This window comes from Chelonoidis abingdonii, chromosome 23 (genome assembly GCF_003597395.2).
Source record: "Chelonoidis abingdonii isolate Lonesome George chromosome 23, CheloAbing_2.0, whole genome shotgun sequence".
NCBI lineage: Eukaryota > Metazoa > Chordata > Testudines > Testudinidae > Chelonoidis > Chelonoidis abingdonii.
The window spans coordinates 17,445,195-17,462,224 of NC_133791.1; the positions used below are offsets into that span (position 1 = coordinate 17,445,195).

Sequence of the window (17,030 nt, forward strand, 5' to 3'; positions counted from 1 at the left end):
AGGTTCAAATCAAGTCTCTGGAACATCCCCCGCTGGGATGGGTCATCAGTCCTTTGTGCAGAGCTTCAGTTTGTAGCAAAGTCCCTCCTGAGGTAAGAAGCAGGATTGAAGACAAGATGGAGATGAGGCATCAGCCTTTTATAGGCTTCACAGCAAAATGGAGTCTGGAGTCACATGGGCAAGTCCCTGCATACTTTGCTGAGTTACAAGGCGTATCTGGCTCCTCTCCATGGGTCATTGTGTAGCTGATGGTCCTTACTGGGCCATCAAGCAGGCTAAGCAGAGCTAACACCACCAGAGCTAACACCACAGCACAAATTTGAAATACAGATAGTACAGAGCCAATACTTATAACTTCAGCTACAAAATGATACATACATATAGACACCATAATCATAACCACTAACCCGTAACCTGGTCTTAGACACCTTATCTGACCCCCTTTACATAAGATTTGGTGCCACTACAGGACCTTGGTTGCAACCATGTTCTATATAGTCCCAGATTATATCAATAATGTCACACCCCTGCCATGGCCCTCCCCTCTCCAGGCCTGATCCCCCACAGCGTCTCCCCCTCCGAGCCCCAGCCCCCCACCCCATCCCTCCACCACTGGGTCCAGGGCCCTGATGCATACCCCCTCCCCCCCAGGTCCTCACCATGTCCCTCCTTCCCAAGGCCCTGGCCCCCCACCACGTCCTTCCTGGCTCCAGCCAGGCCTGGCTGTGGCTGATTGGGGTGACGGTGCACTGAGGGACTCTTGCCCCCAGGGTGCAGCAGTCGGAGAGAAGGCGGCTGTCCCCTGCCTGACCCCTGGGCTGTATGTCCCATCCTGGCCCTATAGGCCCTGGCCTGAAGCTGCCCCTGGACGCTGGCACGTGGCAGCCCTGCCCCCCTGGGGGCTCCGTGTTCAGCCCCCTTCTGCTTCCCCCCCAGGAGGAGACGCTGAGCGAGCGGAAAACCATCCACTACCTGAAGCTGAGCGCCCCGTGGGACGTGCTCGTGTTCTACGCCGAGGAGCTGTGCATGCGAGCGCCCCTGCAGGTCTGTGCGCCTGGCGGGGGGAGGAGGGGTGTGGCTCACTCACCAGCCCCCCCATTGCCTTCTGCTATCCCAGCCCTGGGCTTCCCCCCAACTTCTGCTGGTGCCTCTCAACCCCGACCCGCAGCCTCCTCCTGTCCCAGCCCTGGGCTTCTCCCCAAGTTCTGCCGGTGCCCCTCAACCTCGACCCGCAGCCCCCTCCTATCCCAGCCCTGGGTTCTCCCCAAGCTCTGCCAGTGCCCCTCAACCCCGACCCGCAGCCCCCTGCTATCCCAGCCCTGGGCTCCTCACCCAGCTCTGCTGGTGCCCCTCAACCCTGACTCGCAGCCCCCTCCTACCCCAGCCCTGGGTTCCCCCCCAGCTCTACCAGTGCCCCTCAACCCCGACCCGCAGCCTCCTCCTATCCCAGCCCTGTGTTCTCCCCCAGCGCTGCCAGCGCCCCTCAACCCTGCCCTGCAGCCCCCTGCTAGCCCAGCCTCCCAGCTCTGCTAGGCTCCCCGTGTGCAGGACGTAGTGGGGGGACTGGCCCCGTCTCGCCTGCAGGCGACTGTCGGTCTGGGAGGTTCCCCTGGCCACCCCGAGCCCTGACACTCTCTCTGCTGACTGCAGGCCCAGCCCAACCCGGACCGGAACAGCTCCGCCGAGGTCCTGCGGAGACTCTGCATCCCCAATGCCCTGCACCAGCACGTCCCCAACAAGCCCGCGGATTATTACACCTGCGCGTTCCGCAGGTCCAAGCTGGACAAGTGAGTCTGGGCGGCTGGGTGGGGGCAGCCACTCCCAATGGGCTAGAGCTGAGGGAACCCCCCTGCCCTCTGCCATCAGTGCCCGCGAGTTCCTGGCCAGCAATAGGTAACTCGCCAGGCACCTGCTGGGGGGGCTGGGGATGTGGTGGTCATAAAATTGATAGCTTCCCCCACAACTGCTCTGCCAGTGCCCCTCAATCCTGACCTGCAGCTCCCCCCCGCGCCAGACCGATACCATAGTATAGTTATGTACCGAGCCACAGGGCTCTGCTGATGTCCCTCTGTCCTGCCCATCGGCCCCACCCCCACTGCTGCCCCATGACCCCCAGGCCTTCTCCGAGCACCAGCCGTCCGTCATGCTGCAGCAGGATGGCGAGAGCCATTGATCAGAGCCCCTGGTGCCCATCTCAGTGGAAGAGATTCTCCAGCCCTCCACGCAGCTGGGTTTGGAGTCAAGTAACCCAGGTGGCACCAGGAAATTAACTCCCAGCTCTTGCCTCCTGGGCTGGTTGTGCAGGGAAGCTGCCTGCTGCGGGCCTGGGCTTTTAAAGCAGCTGCCGCTGACCCTCGGAAAGGCGACTGGAAGGGCTTTCAGAGGCAGGGGCTGCCCATCTGCCTCTATTTCCCACCACTCAGTGAGTGCTGGCCTGGTCCTGCCCAGCTGCTCCCCTTGAGGCTCCTTTCCCTTGCTGTGTGTCACCCTGCAGGGTCGGGTGGGCCCTCCTGTCCCTTTGGGAGCTGGGTGACTCACAGGTTCTTGGCCCATTACCGCAGTATCAGAGCAGTTCCCTGTCTTGTCGGGTTTAGCCTCATCCCCCTGGGGGGCTGGCCGGAGCCCAGAGACACTGAGTGACCTGCCCAGGATCACACAGGGAGTCTGTGGCAGAGCAGGGATTTGAACCCAGGCCTCCCGAGTCCCAAGCTGCTGCCCTGACCACTGGGCCACCCTTCCTGCTACTCATGTCACCTCCCGCACTCTGGAAGGTGCTCGGCTACCCCGGTGACGGGCCTGGAATAAACTCCTGCTTGGATGAGACCCTCTCGAGGGCGCTGGAGCAAGGCCAACACCTCGCAGGGTCCCCCCGAGTTTGTGTCTCCCAGCTTGGCCCTGGCTCTGTTGGAGGCGGCCATAGGGTTGCCAACTTTCTAATTCCTGAAAACCGAACCCCCCTGCCCTGCCCCCTCCCCAAGGCCCCCCCCCCACGCCACCTCTTCCTTTGAGGCCCCACTCCCACCCCACCTGTAGTGTGCCCCCTCTGTCACTCACTCTCCACCCCTGCCCCCATTACTCGCTCCCCTCTCCCCTGGGACTCAACTGCTGTCTGCAGAGCCGGGCTGGGAGCAGTGAGGCCCGATCGGGGCACAGTGGGGCGGGGAGGGAGGCCCCTGGAGTGAGGGGCTGGGGAATGGGGGCACAGTGGGGTGTGTGGGGCAGAGCGGTTAACACCCCCCACCCTGGACGGTGCTGGTACCTACTTTGGAGCCTGGTGCGGGAGCCAGGCAGTTCTCGCCATCCAGCTGGCAGGTGGGGAGAGCGGCAGCAGCTGGGCAGAGTCACCCCTCCAGGCTCCAGCAGCAGCTGCTGCTCTCCCCGCGCCCCAGCGGCAGAGGCCGGTTACTGCAGGTAACTGGACTTTTAGTGCCCAGTCAGCTGTGCTGACCGGATGCTGCCAGCTTCCCTTTTCAACTGGATGTTCCCGTCAAAAACCGGACACCTGGCAACCCCAGGCCCAGGGGCCAAGCCCGCCAGGCAGCACCTGTCACAGAGTGTGTGGGGAGTCAGGGCCCTGCACTCCCGGCTTCCTGCAATTCACCAGGACTCTCAGCCAGCCAGTAAAGCAGAAAGTTTATTTAGATGACAGGAACACAGTCCAGAACAGGCCTTGCAGGAACAGACAACAGGACCCTCTCAGTTAGGTCCATCTGGGGGGCCAGGGAGGCCAGAGCTGCATTGGGAGACCAGAGCCCCATCTGGGCTCCCCTCCAGTCTCCCAGCCAGCTCCAAACTGAAACTCCCTCCAGGCTCTCACTCAGCCTCCCCCCTGGCTTCTCCCCCAGTCTTTGTGTCCTTTGTCCAGTTTCCAGGCAGAGGTGTCACCTGGCCTCCAGCCCCCTTCCTGGGTTCTCATGTTCCGTGCTCAGGTATCCTCCCTCAAGGAAAGACTCCTATCCCCAATGTAGACACAGCACAACTCCCCTGCAGCCCTCCCAGGCCAACGCTCCCCGCGCAGCATTCACAGACCACATCAGGAACGTTCACACTTCGTCACACCCCCTCCTTGCTCAGCCTTCCCCTGGCTCAATTGCAGCGGGGCTGTTTGTTTATCCCCCACAGGTTCCTGGGCAGCGACTCCCGGGACTCCTACTTCAGCAACACCCAGAGACATCGCATCGTAAGTATTGTGGGGGGAGCCTGGGGACCTCAGGGGCCTGCCCCGCTCCCAGCCCTGCTCTGCCTAGGTCCGTAATTAACCCCGTTGCCCTAGAGGCAGCTCCACGGGCCCATCACATGGTGGGCGGCCAGATCGAAATCCCCTGGCTCTCTAATGGGCTGGTTTAACCGCCCACCCAGACCCAACCCTGCCCCCAGATCTGTGTAGAAACCCCAACCCAGAATCCCCCTTCATGGCTTCATGCCCAGCTGTGTGCTTCAGCCTCCACGGGCTCCACAGCTGGTGGGAAACGCTGGAACCAGTGATGCGTGTTTGAATCCAACCTCAGGCTCCAGGGCACGGCTGATTGCCTGGGGAAGGGTCAGGAAGGCCCCCTCTGCCCTGCACCTAGCATGGGCCAAGGGGAATGTGGGGGCATTAGAGCCGTGGGCAGCTCCTGCCCTGGGGGCTGGGCCAGAAAGGTCTATGTGAAGGCTCCCATTAGCGTCCCAAGGCTCTGGTGCAAGGTCCAGGTGTGTGAGCTCCACAGGGCTGCGCCCAGCCGGGACTTGCTGGGTTCCTGCTCCACGTGAGCCCTGGAGAGGGTGGATTTTGCTGATGTCGCCGTGCTCCTCGGGTCGGCAGGTCTATGAGATCCTGGCTCGCACCGTCTATGGGAAGCGGAAAAGCGCTGAGATCGGGATCAACCGGTTGCTGAACGAGCGGGTGTACAGCGCTGCCTTCCCGCTGCACGAGGTAGGGGCTGCCGGGTGGGCTGCTGTCCCTCTGAAGCTGGGATGGGGGGCTTGGGAGAGAGACGTCCCTCTGGAGCTGGGATGGGGGTGGAGGGGCTGGGACAGAGACGTCCCTCCGGAGCTGGGGTGGGGGTAGGGGGGGCTGGGACAGAAACATTCCTCTGGAGCTGGGATGTGGGGACTGGGGGGCAGCTGCTGGCTCTGCAGGTCCTCATTGGTCACTGCAGCCATTCACCTGGTGCTAGGCGGGGGTCCCGGGCAGCCATTGGGAGCTGTGCTCCCTGGGCACCGCAGAGACCCTGCCCCATCCATGGTCGCCCCTGGCTGTGCAGGTGGCCGACCCATCTCTCTCTCTGTTGCCTTGACCCAGGGCCCCTTTGAGACACCTGAGTCTGAGGTCCCCGATGAAGCCCTGAACCCTCGCCAAGTCCTCTACCGCTTCTGGGCCCAGTGGGGCTGCTGGTACCGGTACCAGCCGCTGGATCACATCCGCCAGTACTTCGGAGAGAAGATTGCCATCTACTTCGCCTGGCTGGGTGAAAGCCCATCTCCTCCTCCCCTCTGTCTGCCTTTGCCCCACCGCCACCACCCCCTGGCGCCCCCCCTGCCGTCCCTGAGGCCAGCTTGGGGCTGGGATGGGGATCAAGGGGATTGTTCCTGGAGCCTGCTGGACACGCAGAGCCCCAGGGCTTCTCTCTGCCCCCAGCCAGGCTCACCCAGCCTGTGCTGCCCTGTGGCGCTGCCCAGGGCTCTCGGTGTCCTGGCCGGCAGAGGCAGATTCCCAGCACCCTGACTGATACGAAAAGGGCCGGGGGGCAGGACCACGTGGGCACGTCTCCTGGTTCTTTCCCTTGGTGCTGCTGCGAAGTGCCAGCAGTGCCATGTGGCTGCTGCCCTGGTGCCCTGTGCTCCTGCTTCACAGAGGCGTGGGCAGGCGCGGGGTGGAAGAGGGCGAGGGAGGTGCCATGCAGAGGTCTGCAAGTGCTTTAGTCCTGCCCCCAGCCTGCCTGGTGGGGCGGGATCATTGTCCACATTTTACAGCTGAGCAAACTGAGGCACGGACGGGGGAGGGACTTTCCCCAAGCCACACAGGGCATCAGCCCTGGGGGTGAAACCCAGGAGTCTTGGTGCCCCACCCTTGATGGAGAGGGGAGGGAGGGGGGCTCCCCTGCCCGGTGTCGCCCTCCTCCGGGGGCTGCTCTCACATGCCCATCCCCTCTGCAGGCTTCTACACAGCCTGGCTGCTCCCTGCTGCAGCCGTGGGCACCGTGGTCTTCCTCGCAGGCCTGGCTGCCATGGAAACCAACACGCCAGCGTGAGTCTGTGGGGTTGGGGTTGGGCGCGCAGGGGGGGGATGACACATGGTGTGTGTGAGGAGGACCCCTGCCCCCCGACATCCAGCCCTCAGACACAGGAATTTGCAGGCTGCCGCCAGCCGCCGTTACTAGTGTGCAGCCTGGGTGCTGGGGGGCTATAGGGGGTGGGGGTGCTATGGGGGCTACTCCAGCAGCTCCCATCACTCTCCGTTCCCAGGCCTAGCAAAAACCCCAGGGTCCCAGCTGTCAGAAGAAAGGCAGGAGACACAAGGAGGGACTTTGATATGTGGTGACTAGATAGAAGGGTGGGCGGGTGGATGAGGGGATTATGGGTTGTTGGATGGCAAGTGGGGAGATGTTGGGTGGGTAGATGGAGGGATGGACGGGTGTGTGTGTGTGAATGGCTGGAGGGGTGGGTGGATAGATAGGTGGGTGGCTGGGTGGGTGGAGGGAGGGATGGGTGGGTGTGTGAATGGCTGATGGGTGGATAGATGGCTGGCTGGATAAATAGATAGATGTGTGAATGGCTGGCTGGATGGATAGATGGATGGGTGGATGTGTGAATGGCTGGCTGGATAGATAGATGGGTGGGTGCGTGGGTGGGTGGATGGATGGACAGATAGATGGGTGGGTGGTTCTCTGGGATGAAGCCAAGCCTGATGAACCTGAGCTCCATCTCTGGGGTGGACGTTGTCAGATGTTGGCTGGTTTCGGCCTGAGCTGTTCTTCCCACCTGAGTTCAGGGGATGGGTAGGAGTTTGGGGCACTTCTGCTGACTCCATCCCAGGTCGTTCTGGAGCTCCCTAATGATAACTACCTGTACAAGAACATGTGTGTCTGTGCAGACACATGCATGTGCTGGTATGTGTACATGTGTGTGCACGTGTGGCAGTGCATGTGGGGACCTGTGCATGCGTGTACGTGTATGCAGTGGGTGTGGGGTTGGTGAAGTGCTAGCCGTGTGTTTCTCCTGAGGAGCCGTGCCCTGCTAACCCAGCTCTGTGCTCGCTCCCCACAGGCGGGAGATCTGCGAGAGCGGAGGCCAGTTCCTCATGTGTCCGCTCTGCGACACGTGTGAGACCTGGAACATCTCGGAGATCTGCCCCATGGCTAAGGTAACGGAAGGCCGCTTGGGGGCTAATGCAGTAAGGGCCCAGACCCTGCTGCCCAAGGGGACCCGGCTCGATGCAGTGAGAAATCCCCACCTCTGGGGTTTTCCCTGCACAGACGCTCACAAAGCCATGCCTTGGAGATCCCCGTGCTCAGAGCTGTGCTGAGGGGAGGGGGCGGGAGCTCTGACTGCCGGAGAGCCCCTGGTTGCTCCAGTCCCAGCATCTCCCAGCAGGAGGCGCTGTAGGAAATGGCACAGGGGTGCCAGCCCCAGGAACTAGCGCCAGCCTGTCCCAACTCCAGGTGGGTAAAGCGTAGGGGCAGCAGTTCAAGGAGAGCGTCTAGCTACCCCCCTGCCAGCAGGAGGCGCTGCAGGGAGCAATGCTAGAGGTGTGAGATGAAGGCGGTGAAGATGGCAATGCTTGTGCAGGGGAAAAGGGCTTTTATGTCTGGTGAAGAGGTCGTGTGGCCCCTCTGTTCTGTGCCCCTGCAGGTCGGGTACCTGTTTGATCACCCCGGGACGGTTTTCTTCAGCGTCTTCATGTCCTTTTGGGCCGTGAGCTTCCTGGAGTACTGGAAGAGGAAAAGCGCCACGCTGGCTCACCACTGGGATTGCATGGACTTCCAAGAGGAGGAGGTGGGTTCCCACGACCATCCATCCACCGTGGCTGGCTCTGCCCATCTAGCCAGCATGGGTGCAGGCGTGCGTGTCGGGGATCCTTCCCTCTCCTCCCTGAGGCTAGAGGGGGGCTGTTGCCGGATACACGCCTTCCCCTGCAGGGAACGAGACCTCCTGCCCCAAAGCACAGACACAGACCAGAGGAGTTTAAGGAGACTCTCTCTTCAGGTCTCCAGCTACTAACTGGTGCCAGTCCTGGACATGGAAGCATAGCCGAGTACAGCGATGCACCGACTCCCCCAGCGGTGGCACTGGGTTGGCAGGTGGCACCATTCATGGCTCCTGAACCTGTATTCCCCTCAATAGCCCACCAAGGACCCCCACTCTTCTCCTCCCCAGCTGTCCCCTCTCTTGGGTGGAAACCTGCATCTCTCTCCCTGCTGCCCGGGCTATTTCCAGGCTGTGCGGCCCCCTGCTTACACTGTGCTGTTGCCCAGAATAGCAGGCTGGTGGGCAGCCAGCGTTGGCACTTTGCTTTCTCTCTAGAGGCTGCAAACGGTGCGCTGCCGGCAGTTATACGGCGCCACCCTGCTCTCCCTCAGCAAGCACATTGATTCATACGGTAAAAGCGTTTCAGAGAAAATCAGTTAACCAATAAAGGAGCCTGCACACGTGCTAAACAGCTGAGCGGAGCTCACTCCACTCGAGCCAGGGCTCTGGCTGGTGATTAGTTCTCCTGGACTCCCAGTTTCCACAGCGCTTGTGCTCAGAACTAGCACCCCCGTGAGTGTGCAAGTCTCTCCTTTAGCCTCTCTGGGGCTCTGGAGAGGCAGTGGATAAAAGGCCCCCGCAGGGCGATGCGTCGAAAGGAGACCTTGCAGAGTAGGTGTCTCCTCCTAGAGATTTCCTGGGGAAACGACTTCAGCGTGTCTGGCCCCTTGTGCACGTGACCTTCCCAGAGTGCATCAGCCCCGTTTCCCCCAAAAAGAAGTCACTTGGCCTCCCACACTAGGGCACACACACCGGCCGTTGTAATGCTGGGAACCCCACTATACTTACACTAACTCAGCAAGGTTTGTCTAGGAGGCTGCAGGATCTGGGCATGCCTGCGGATGCCCAGCTGCCCAGCAAAGCCTATTCTCTCCCCAGCGGGGATGCCCTGGAAGGGGGAACCACACCAGTCACGCCAGGCGAATGGGGGCTGAATCCCCCTCTGGCTCCATTTTCCCTCCTGCAGGAGCGGCCCAGGCCCGAGTTCGCTGCCATGGCCCCGCGGATGGAGCAGAACCCCATCACGGGGGTGAAGGAGCCATACTTCCCCAAGCGGGACCGCCTCTCCCGCATCCTGACGGGCTCCATGGCCATTGTCATCATGGTAAGGAGGAGGGCATGGCCTGGCCTGACATCCCGTGCCTGGGAGAGGTGGAGACGTGCCCGGGCAGGACACTGCCCTGTTCTTTGAACCGTCTGGCTGGGGATCAAACTCGTAGGCCCCGGAGCAGGGCGAGGAAAGTGCTGATGGCAATTCCCGTCCCCTGTCCTTTTCCCTCCTCTCCTGCTAGCAGTAGCTCACGCTTCTGGCTCCGAACACCGCTCTGCTGCCTCCTAGCCGGGCCTTGTCCCCAGGCCAGCCTTCCTCTCTGGCTGGAGCTGAGACCCAGCAAACTCATCTCATGCCAGCCAACGCAATGGCCACTGCGTGGTGGTAGTGAATTTAATCCCTGTTGGTCTGGGGCAGCTTAGGCACAAAGGGCTCCCCTATCTCGCCCCGATCCCACCCCCCCAGCGCAGCGTGCAGCGACCCCGACGGAGCTGGGAAGCAGGGGTGGGTTGTGAGTGAGGCCCCACAATTTGGGCTTTGATCGTTAACAGGCGTGGCAAAGAGAATGGCGGTGATTAGAATGGACAGCGCCTGGGTCTGGTGTCACTTCCAGCTTCCCCCAGCAGGGGTCATGCTCCGGATGCCCCCTGTTAAAGGAGCCGCTGGCGCAGGTGGGAAGGGTGGACTGCCTGTCTCCACGGGACATCTGTCCTCCTTCAGCTGCCACGGGTGGGCTCCTTCCACCAGGAGTGTGGCAAAGGGGCCTGGTGAAGTGTCAGGGTGTCCCCCAAAGCTGGGGTGAGACCCACATGGAGGTGCTAACACGTCCTTCTGTCTTTGACACCAGCCTTGGGACCAGAGACCCCTCACTTCTCCCAGCCCCACAAGAGAATTGAGCCCAGGACAGACCGGGGCTGGGCATTGGCAGTTCGAGAGGCTCATAGCCTGTGCCTTGCTGGCACGGTGGAGCAGTCCAGCTGGGGGTGCTCCCTGCTCTGCCTGCCATCCGCTCCCCAAGTTCAGCGCTGGGCCACGCACCTCCTGCTGCTTATGCCGGGTTTCCCTTTGCCCACTTCCAGCTGTGCGTGGTGATGATCTTCCTGGTCTCCGTGATCATGTACCGAGGCATGGTCAGCGTGGTGATGTATCACACGGGCAACGCCATTCTCATGACCCAGGTGAGTCCTGTGCCCTGCAGGGGCTTGGCGCTACCCCCTCCCGGACAGCCCTGGGGTCCGGCTGGGCTTGGGGTGACGGACCCTGCTTGGACCCAGCGCTGTCAGTCAGTTGCTGGGCACCTAGCTAGGGAGGGCATGTTGGCTGACAGCAGCCCCTAAGACTGCGAACGGTGGAGCTCTGGCCAGCTCTGTGGAGCCTCTGGAGAGGAGCCCACCCTCTGGTCCACACCAGAGCTCAGCTGGACCCAGGGCAGGGCTATGGGGCTAGTGCTCTGCACTGGGACTCAGGAGACCTGGATCTATTCCCGGCTCTGCTTTGGGGCAGATGACTGTCCTGCTCTTCGCCTCAGTTTCCCCATCTATAAAATGGGGCTCGTGACCCTGACCACTTTTGTGAAGCGCTTTGGGAGGTGGTGCTGGCGAGGAGCCAGGGGTGAGTTGTGACTCAGGAAGCTCCCAGCGGGAGGGAAGCGCGTTACTTACCTCGCTCTTTTACAGGCTGGGAACATAGCGAACATCAGCAGCACCCTGGTGAACCTGGCGCTGATTCTCCTCATGAGCCAGGTCTACACCTCCCTGGCGGAGAAGCTCACTAGGTGGGGTGAGTAGGAGAAGCTATTGGCAGTGCTGCCCGGCTGGGGCTCCCCCCGGGCTGCTCCCACTGTCCTGCAGAGACCTCAGCCTAGGACCAGCCCTGGAGGCATGTGCAGGGGAGCATGGCTACTCTAGCTTCTGGGGCTTGAAGGACTGGATGGTGCCACCTCAAGCGAGCTCTGGGGAGCACCCTGCACCTTTGCAAAGGTCTGGCATGTCCTGGCCTTGGCCACCTTCTAGATGCTGTGCAGATGTGTGGGGGGGGGGAAAGGGGGACAGCGGCGGGGCTCGGGGAAGGGCTGTATCACAGATCCAAGCTCTGCTGAAATCAATATGGTTTCTCCATCCCAGGTCAATTCAGCTACAGAGACCTCAGCCTGTCCCTTGTGTGGGAGGAGGGGGCCGGCTCTGCAGGACCCAGGTGGGCACTCCCACTGGGACAAGGCTCACACCGAGGTCACTAGTGGGCGTATGGAATTTGTGATTGGCTGATGCACTTTCCACTGGTCAGCGCAGGGTGTTGCTTGGGACCGAACACTCCTGCGAGTGCCTGAATCCTCTTTACACCCAGGCCAGCTGACAGCCCCTGTCATTACAGGCCCTGCTGGAGAAAGAACCTCATGGAATAGGCGTTTGAGTCCCCCAGCCACTGACTGTGTAACAGCCCTTCCACCATCGTTCGCCAAGGGGGATTGAAAGCCAAAAGCGCCTTTCCCACTTGAGCTAAAGGAACAACTCCATAAGCTAGCAGCAGTAGTAGACGCTTACCCTCTTACACGGACCAGTCACCACAGCGGGACAAACACCCTGGCTCCTGTACTGTGGGTTCCATGTGGGCGTGTATTGCTCCTGTGCCCAGCTCAACCCTGATGGCAGAGCTGTGACCAGAAACCATTGCAGAAATCCTGTACAGGTCTGGGCCCGGGCCTGTCAGCAGGAGGCGCTGGTGTGAGCTGGGGATGTCTCAGGTGTGGAGTGAGGGGAGGGGGTGTCTTCAGTGGCAGAGGAAGTGATGCTCCCTCCTGTAGCCTCATGCCTGCTGGCCTGGGTCCAGGGAGCTGACTGGCTGGCGTGGCCGCTGGGCCGTGCCTGTGTGTGACGTGCTGTTCCCTTGTGTCCCCTTTGCAGAGATGCACCGGACCCAGACCCTGCACGAGGACGCCTTCACCTTCAAAGTCTTCATCTTCCAGTTCGTCAACTTCTACTCCTCCCCCTTCTACGTGGCCTTCTTCAAAGGCAGGTATGAGACGGCGTGTTCTCACAGCTCTGTGTGTGAGGGGCCCGGGTGGCGCGGGGCCGGGGCTTCCCTGAGGCAGGGAGGGAGGGGAACGGTGTAGCAGGAAACTGGGCTCCGTGGGCAGAGCTGGAGGCTGCAGCCACTCGAGAGATGTTCTGTCCCTGGGCCATGCTGCGTTCCACTGCACTGACACGAATGATGCCAGTAAACGTGCCCAGCATGTGTGGCACCGTGCCCACGGTGCATGCACACTCGCGTGAGCTGTAAACATATCACATGATGGCACATGTGCTTGTACACAGTACATGCATGTTGGGATGCGTGACCTATATGGCAGCGTGTGCTATGCCTGGCACACATTAGCATGCTGGGTGGCCGTATGGTATGTTGTGCTACCCCTAATTCTGTGTCTTCCAAACATCGTTCTGACCTGACCATGGAGATAGGTTCTGGGGAGGGGTGGCCAGCTCTTGACAACCCTTCCTAGGGAGGGGAACCCCTCCCTTGGAGCCACCTGCCAACCCCCAGTTCAATCACATCCTGTGTAGGGAGGGACTGGAGCCAAGGTGCTCAGTGATCAGCCAGGGAGAAATAATGTGGTTACTCTGGGAGGACAAAAAAAGTAGATTTGACTCATCTGTGGAACATCTGGCTGCTCCAGTCATGCCCGGGATCCCCATGCCATGTGTCTGCCGATGCCCCTGGACAATGGATGCACTGTTCAGCTGTGGGCTAGGAGATTCCCCCCCAAAACCACAGGCGGGCAAGGTTTATGAATACACCATTGAATCTATTGCACCCTCTCGCCCCACGTGAAACAGCTTTGCTCTATGCCGGTGGGGCCTTGTGGTTGCCAGGGTCCTCTGTTATTATTAACAGCTCATAGATTACATTAGAAGTCCCCTACTCCCATCTGAAAGAGGGTCAGATCCCCAAGGGTCTTTGCACGACCAGCCGGCCGGCTGGCTAGCTCAGAGACTCTGCCGCCCTGCTCTCCCAGCCGCCGCTGAAATTCCTCAGAGCAGATAACTTAATGCCAAATTTATGTGGAAAAAATCCCAAACCTCCTGGGTGTCCTGATTTCTCTCTCCTGTCGTTGGAGTGCAAGTGAGATCGCTTTGGAGCTGGGAACTGGCAAACCAGAAACCTGACCCACCCTGGTTTCAACCCCCTGACCTTGAGCCTGGCCCCCACGAACAGGGGGAAGAGTGCAGGGGTTAAATCTACCACCAGGGGGAGCCCTTAGAGCCCCACCCCAGGGCTGAAGAACAGCCATGAATGACCCCCGCAGGGAAAGCGCGTGTGGCGTGGCAGAGGGTTCGGGCGAGGTTCCTTCTCCCGTCGCTGGCAGGACCGTCCTGCAGGGAAGGGGTTGGGCTGCAGCTGCTGCTTCAGAGAGGAGGCTGGGATGGGCACCCACCACCCAGATCTGGGAGCTCCGTGATGCTTGTTGGGATGCTGGGGGCGCGGGGAGTCTGTGCTGGAGGGGAAGTGTGGCTGCTGCATGACCCCCCTTCTGGAGCCCCCACGTGCCAGCGGGCCCTGTCACAGCCTGTTCCTTGCTGGGTGGATCCAGGCTAGGTCTGAGGGAGACCCCCTGCGGCGACAGGAGGCAGCGAAGGCCGGGTGGGGCAGCCTGAGACTCAGAGAACCGCAGGGTCTGGCTGTGTGCAGCAGCCTCCCCAGAGAATCGCCCTAACCTCATCCCAGCCTGTCTGCTGCAGAGATGCCTGAGTTCAGCACCTCCAGCTGGTGAGGCTGGGGCTGCTAGCGCACCTGCCTGCAGCTATCTCACTGCCTGGCAGGGTTGGATCCCTGCACCCAGCGCCTCCCCCCCGCCCCCGTCCTCCTGTGCCCCTTCTCCTTCCCGGGGAGGGGCAGCCAGCGCTGGAGGGGCTCTGTCTTTGGGGCAGCCTGGGTGAGAGCAAGGAGATGCGGAGTCAGAAAGGGCTGTTGGGTCGTCTGTGTGGCACAGGCCAGAGGCAGTCACCCTGTGGTGAGCATGGCAGTTGTGTTTGGCTAGCGGCCGGGCTGGCTCTGAAGCCCTGAGGAGATGGGGAGCCCGCCCCCCTCGGCAGTCTTCCCCAGTGGTTAGGCACTGTGAGAAATGAGCCCGTCGATGCCTGCCCTTCAGCAGATCAGAGAAACAACCGACCAGGCGTTTCCTGTCTCCGTAGGTTTGTGGGGTACCCCGGGCAGTACGGCACGCTGCTCGGCCTGAGGAATGAGGAGGTGAGTTTCCGGGGCGGGGAACACCATGGGGAGCCTCTTGGAGCCCCAGCTACAGCCCAGGACCCCAGGGCGCTAGAAGCTGTACAAACCCAGAACAAAGAGCCAGTCCCTCCTCCAAAGAACTTTGATGGTTTGTCCTTTACCAGCCAGATTCCCTTGGGGTCCCATCACCCCGTCCTTAGGAGACACTCCTGTTATGTCCCCCCGCAACAGCCTTAGGGACCTTGCTGGGCTTCTCTGCTGCCAGTGGTCGCTCTCAGAGATGGGATCTAGGCCGAGACGGACCCTGGGGGTGGGGGCTCCCACACTAGGAGTCTGCTGGGGCTGCCAGGGGAGAGGCCATGCAGTCCCAGTGCGGAGCTGGTCTGGCCTGTGCTGGGAGCTGTGGGGCTGGACCTCCCATCTCTCTGCCCCAAGGCTGGGTCTGGCTGGGTCGTTCTGTACCGGGGAAGTGCAGGCCGAGCCAGCTACTGAGCTAACCCTGGCAGGCCTGAGTGACCGTGTGCTCCTCTCTCTCCTGGCTTCTGCAGTGCGGCCCCGGCGGGTGCCTCATCGAACTGGCACAGCAGCTGTTCATCATCATGGTGGGGAAACAGATCGTCAGCAACGTCCAGGAGTTCATCATCCCGTGAGTCCCCGGTGGAGCCTGGCGGTGGGGGCAGCTTGGTGTTAGGAGGACAGGAGCTATCGGGGTTGTGTTGGGGTACACCCCATCCCATAAGGCTGGGAACCATCAGGGCACCCCAGGCAGGAGCCAGAAGGCGGGGGGCAGGCCATAGCATTCAGTTAGTCAGGTGCCTGCATGTGTCTGTCCGTCCAGTGATTGGGAAAGGAGGGTCTAGCAGCTGAGCTGGATGGCTCAGAAATCCAGTGCTGGTTTCTCCTCTTGCCAAGCGGGGGGGCAGGCTGGGGGACCCTTGGCACTGACCCACTGCTCTAGCAGATGGCAGGTTCCACCTGTGATGGTTGCAGGGAAATCCTGGACAGCACCTGTGTGATACAAGACGTGGCCATGTGCCTCACTCTCTCTGGCTGGTATAAAAGCAGCCCCCATCCTCCACACACACACTCCTAGAACCAGCCCACGGATTCTCCCCTGTCCCCCTTCCCCTCTGCAGCAAGCTAAAGGCCTGGCGGCAGAAGCGGAAGCTGGCCAAGGTGCGGGGCACGCAGATCAGCCAGGATCCCCCGCGCTGGGAGGAGGACTACGAGCTGATTGAGTGCGAGGGACTCTTTGAAGAGTACCTGGAGATGGGTGAGTGAGGGGCGCAGCTGGTCGGGTTAGGGGAAACGCTGGCAACAGGTTCCCGGCAGCTGATGCCCAGCGACTCTGGCTCAGCCTGTGTGGAAATCCCAGACCGCAGGTCCCTGGAGCTTCAGCCGTAATGCAGGGAGCTGTATACCCAGCCCTGCTGCTGGAGGGAGAGCTGGGGCCAGGCCTGGGGAGTGTTTGGTTTGTAACTAAAAGCTATTCATTCTACAGAGAGCACTGGCTGGGGGAGCACCCAGCATTTGCAGCAGGGGACGCTGTAAGGCATGGGGCAGAGGTGCTGGCTGTGGAGGGGAGCACCCAGGTACCCCAGTCCCAGCCTCTCCCAGCAGGGATCCTGATAGCGATGGGGGAGCAGACCCTGGCTGAGCGGCCACCTCACTCCTTGCTCCCTTGGCCTCGCAGTGCTGCAGTTCGGGTTCATCACGATCTTCGTGGCTGCCTTCCCTCTGGCCCCGCTCTTCGCTCTGCTCAATAACTGGGTGGAGATCCGCCTGGATGCCCAGAAGTTTGTGTGTGAGTACCGGCGCCCGGTGGCCTACCGCGCCCAGAACATCGGGGTCTGGTTCTTCATCCTGGAGGTCCTGGCTCAGATTTCGGTCGTCATCAATGTGAGTGCAGAGCCAGCTCCTCGGAGGCCATTCCCAGGCCAGGCACTGAGCAGCCCCTGTATCCTGGAGCAATCCAATGCCCTGTCCTCTCTCGACTCAACCTGCCCCTCCCATGCCCTGCTGGCTCCCTGCCTCCATTCCTGCTGCCCCCCTGCTTGGAGCAGCCTCCTGCTGCTTCCCTGGCACCCTCCTGCCTCCCTCTCGCCCAGCTGACTCTGCTGGCTGCCTATCCCTGGCCTGCCCCTGGCCTGTCCCTGGCATGAGCTGCGTGGGGTGGGCGCCATGCACACAGGGCTCTAAATGAGCCATGCCCTGGTGAAGATGAGGGTGGATTGTGCCCTGTCTGCCTTGGGGATGGGCTCTGAAGTCAGGAGGTTGCCAGAGCAGAATCCCATGTGCCCCAGCTTTCCCTGCACCTGGTGCTTCTCCAGGGGCTGGGGGTCGGCGGTGCACCCTGTGGCACCCATCCAGGCTCCCACACGTATCCCTATGGCGCCCAATCCCCCTCTCCAATCTCTGCCACCTGACCCCCTCCATCTGGTCTTAGGTGACTTGAGAGACAACGTCCTTTGACAGGGTGACAGGCTTTGTGGATGGGGGAAGAGGTAGATGTGGTGTAGCTTGATTT

General features: G+C 61.3%; 1 protein-coding gene across 2 annotated transcripts in view; it reads left to right on the top strand.

The window, feature by feature from the left end:
• LOC116829010 (anoctamin-7-like) overlaps positions 1–17,030 on the top strand; it is a 33,734-nt gene that overhangs the window by 5,675 nt on the left and 11,029 nt on the right. Inside the window, exons 4-19 of one of the 2 annotated variants that reach the window (XM_032787583.2) lie at positions 937–1,044; positions 1,651–1,787; positions 4,123–4,180; positions 4,805–4,915; positions 5,285–5,450; positions 6,139–6,229; positions 7,249–7,345; positions 7,834–7,977; positions 9,197–9,334; positions 10,360–10,458; positions 10,957–11,059; positions 12,181–12,292; positions 14,467–14,521; positions 15,052–15,149; positions 15,640–15,776; positions 16,197–16,402. In XM_032787583.2, the coding sequence (XP_032643474.1) occupies positions 937–1,044; positions 1,651–1,787; positions 4,123–4,180; positions 4,805–4,915; positions 5,285–5,450; positions 6,139–6,229; positions 7,249–7,345; positions 7,834–7,977; positions 9,197–9,334; positions 10,360–10,458; positions 10,957–11,059; positions 12,181–12,292; positions 14,467–14,521; positions 15,052–15,149; positions 15,640–15,776; positions 16,197–16,402 (1,860 nt within the window). The remainder of the gene's footprint in view (positions 1–936; positions 1,045–1,650; positions 1,788–4,122; positions 4,181–4,804; positions 4,916–5,284; positions 5,451–6,138; positions 6,230–7,248; positions 7,346–7,833; positions 7,978–9,196; positions 9,335–10,359; positions 10,459–10,956; positions 11,060–12,180; positions 12,293–14,466; positions 14,522–15,051; positions 15,150–15,639; positions 15,777–16,196; positions 16,403–17,030) is intronic. The other variant, XM_075060244.1, reaches the window with a different exon arrangement.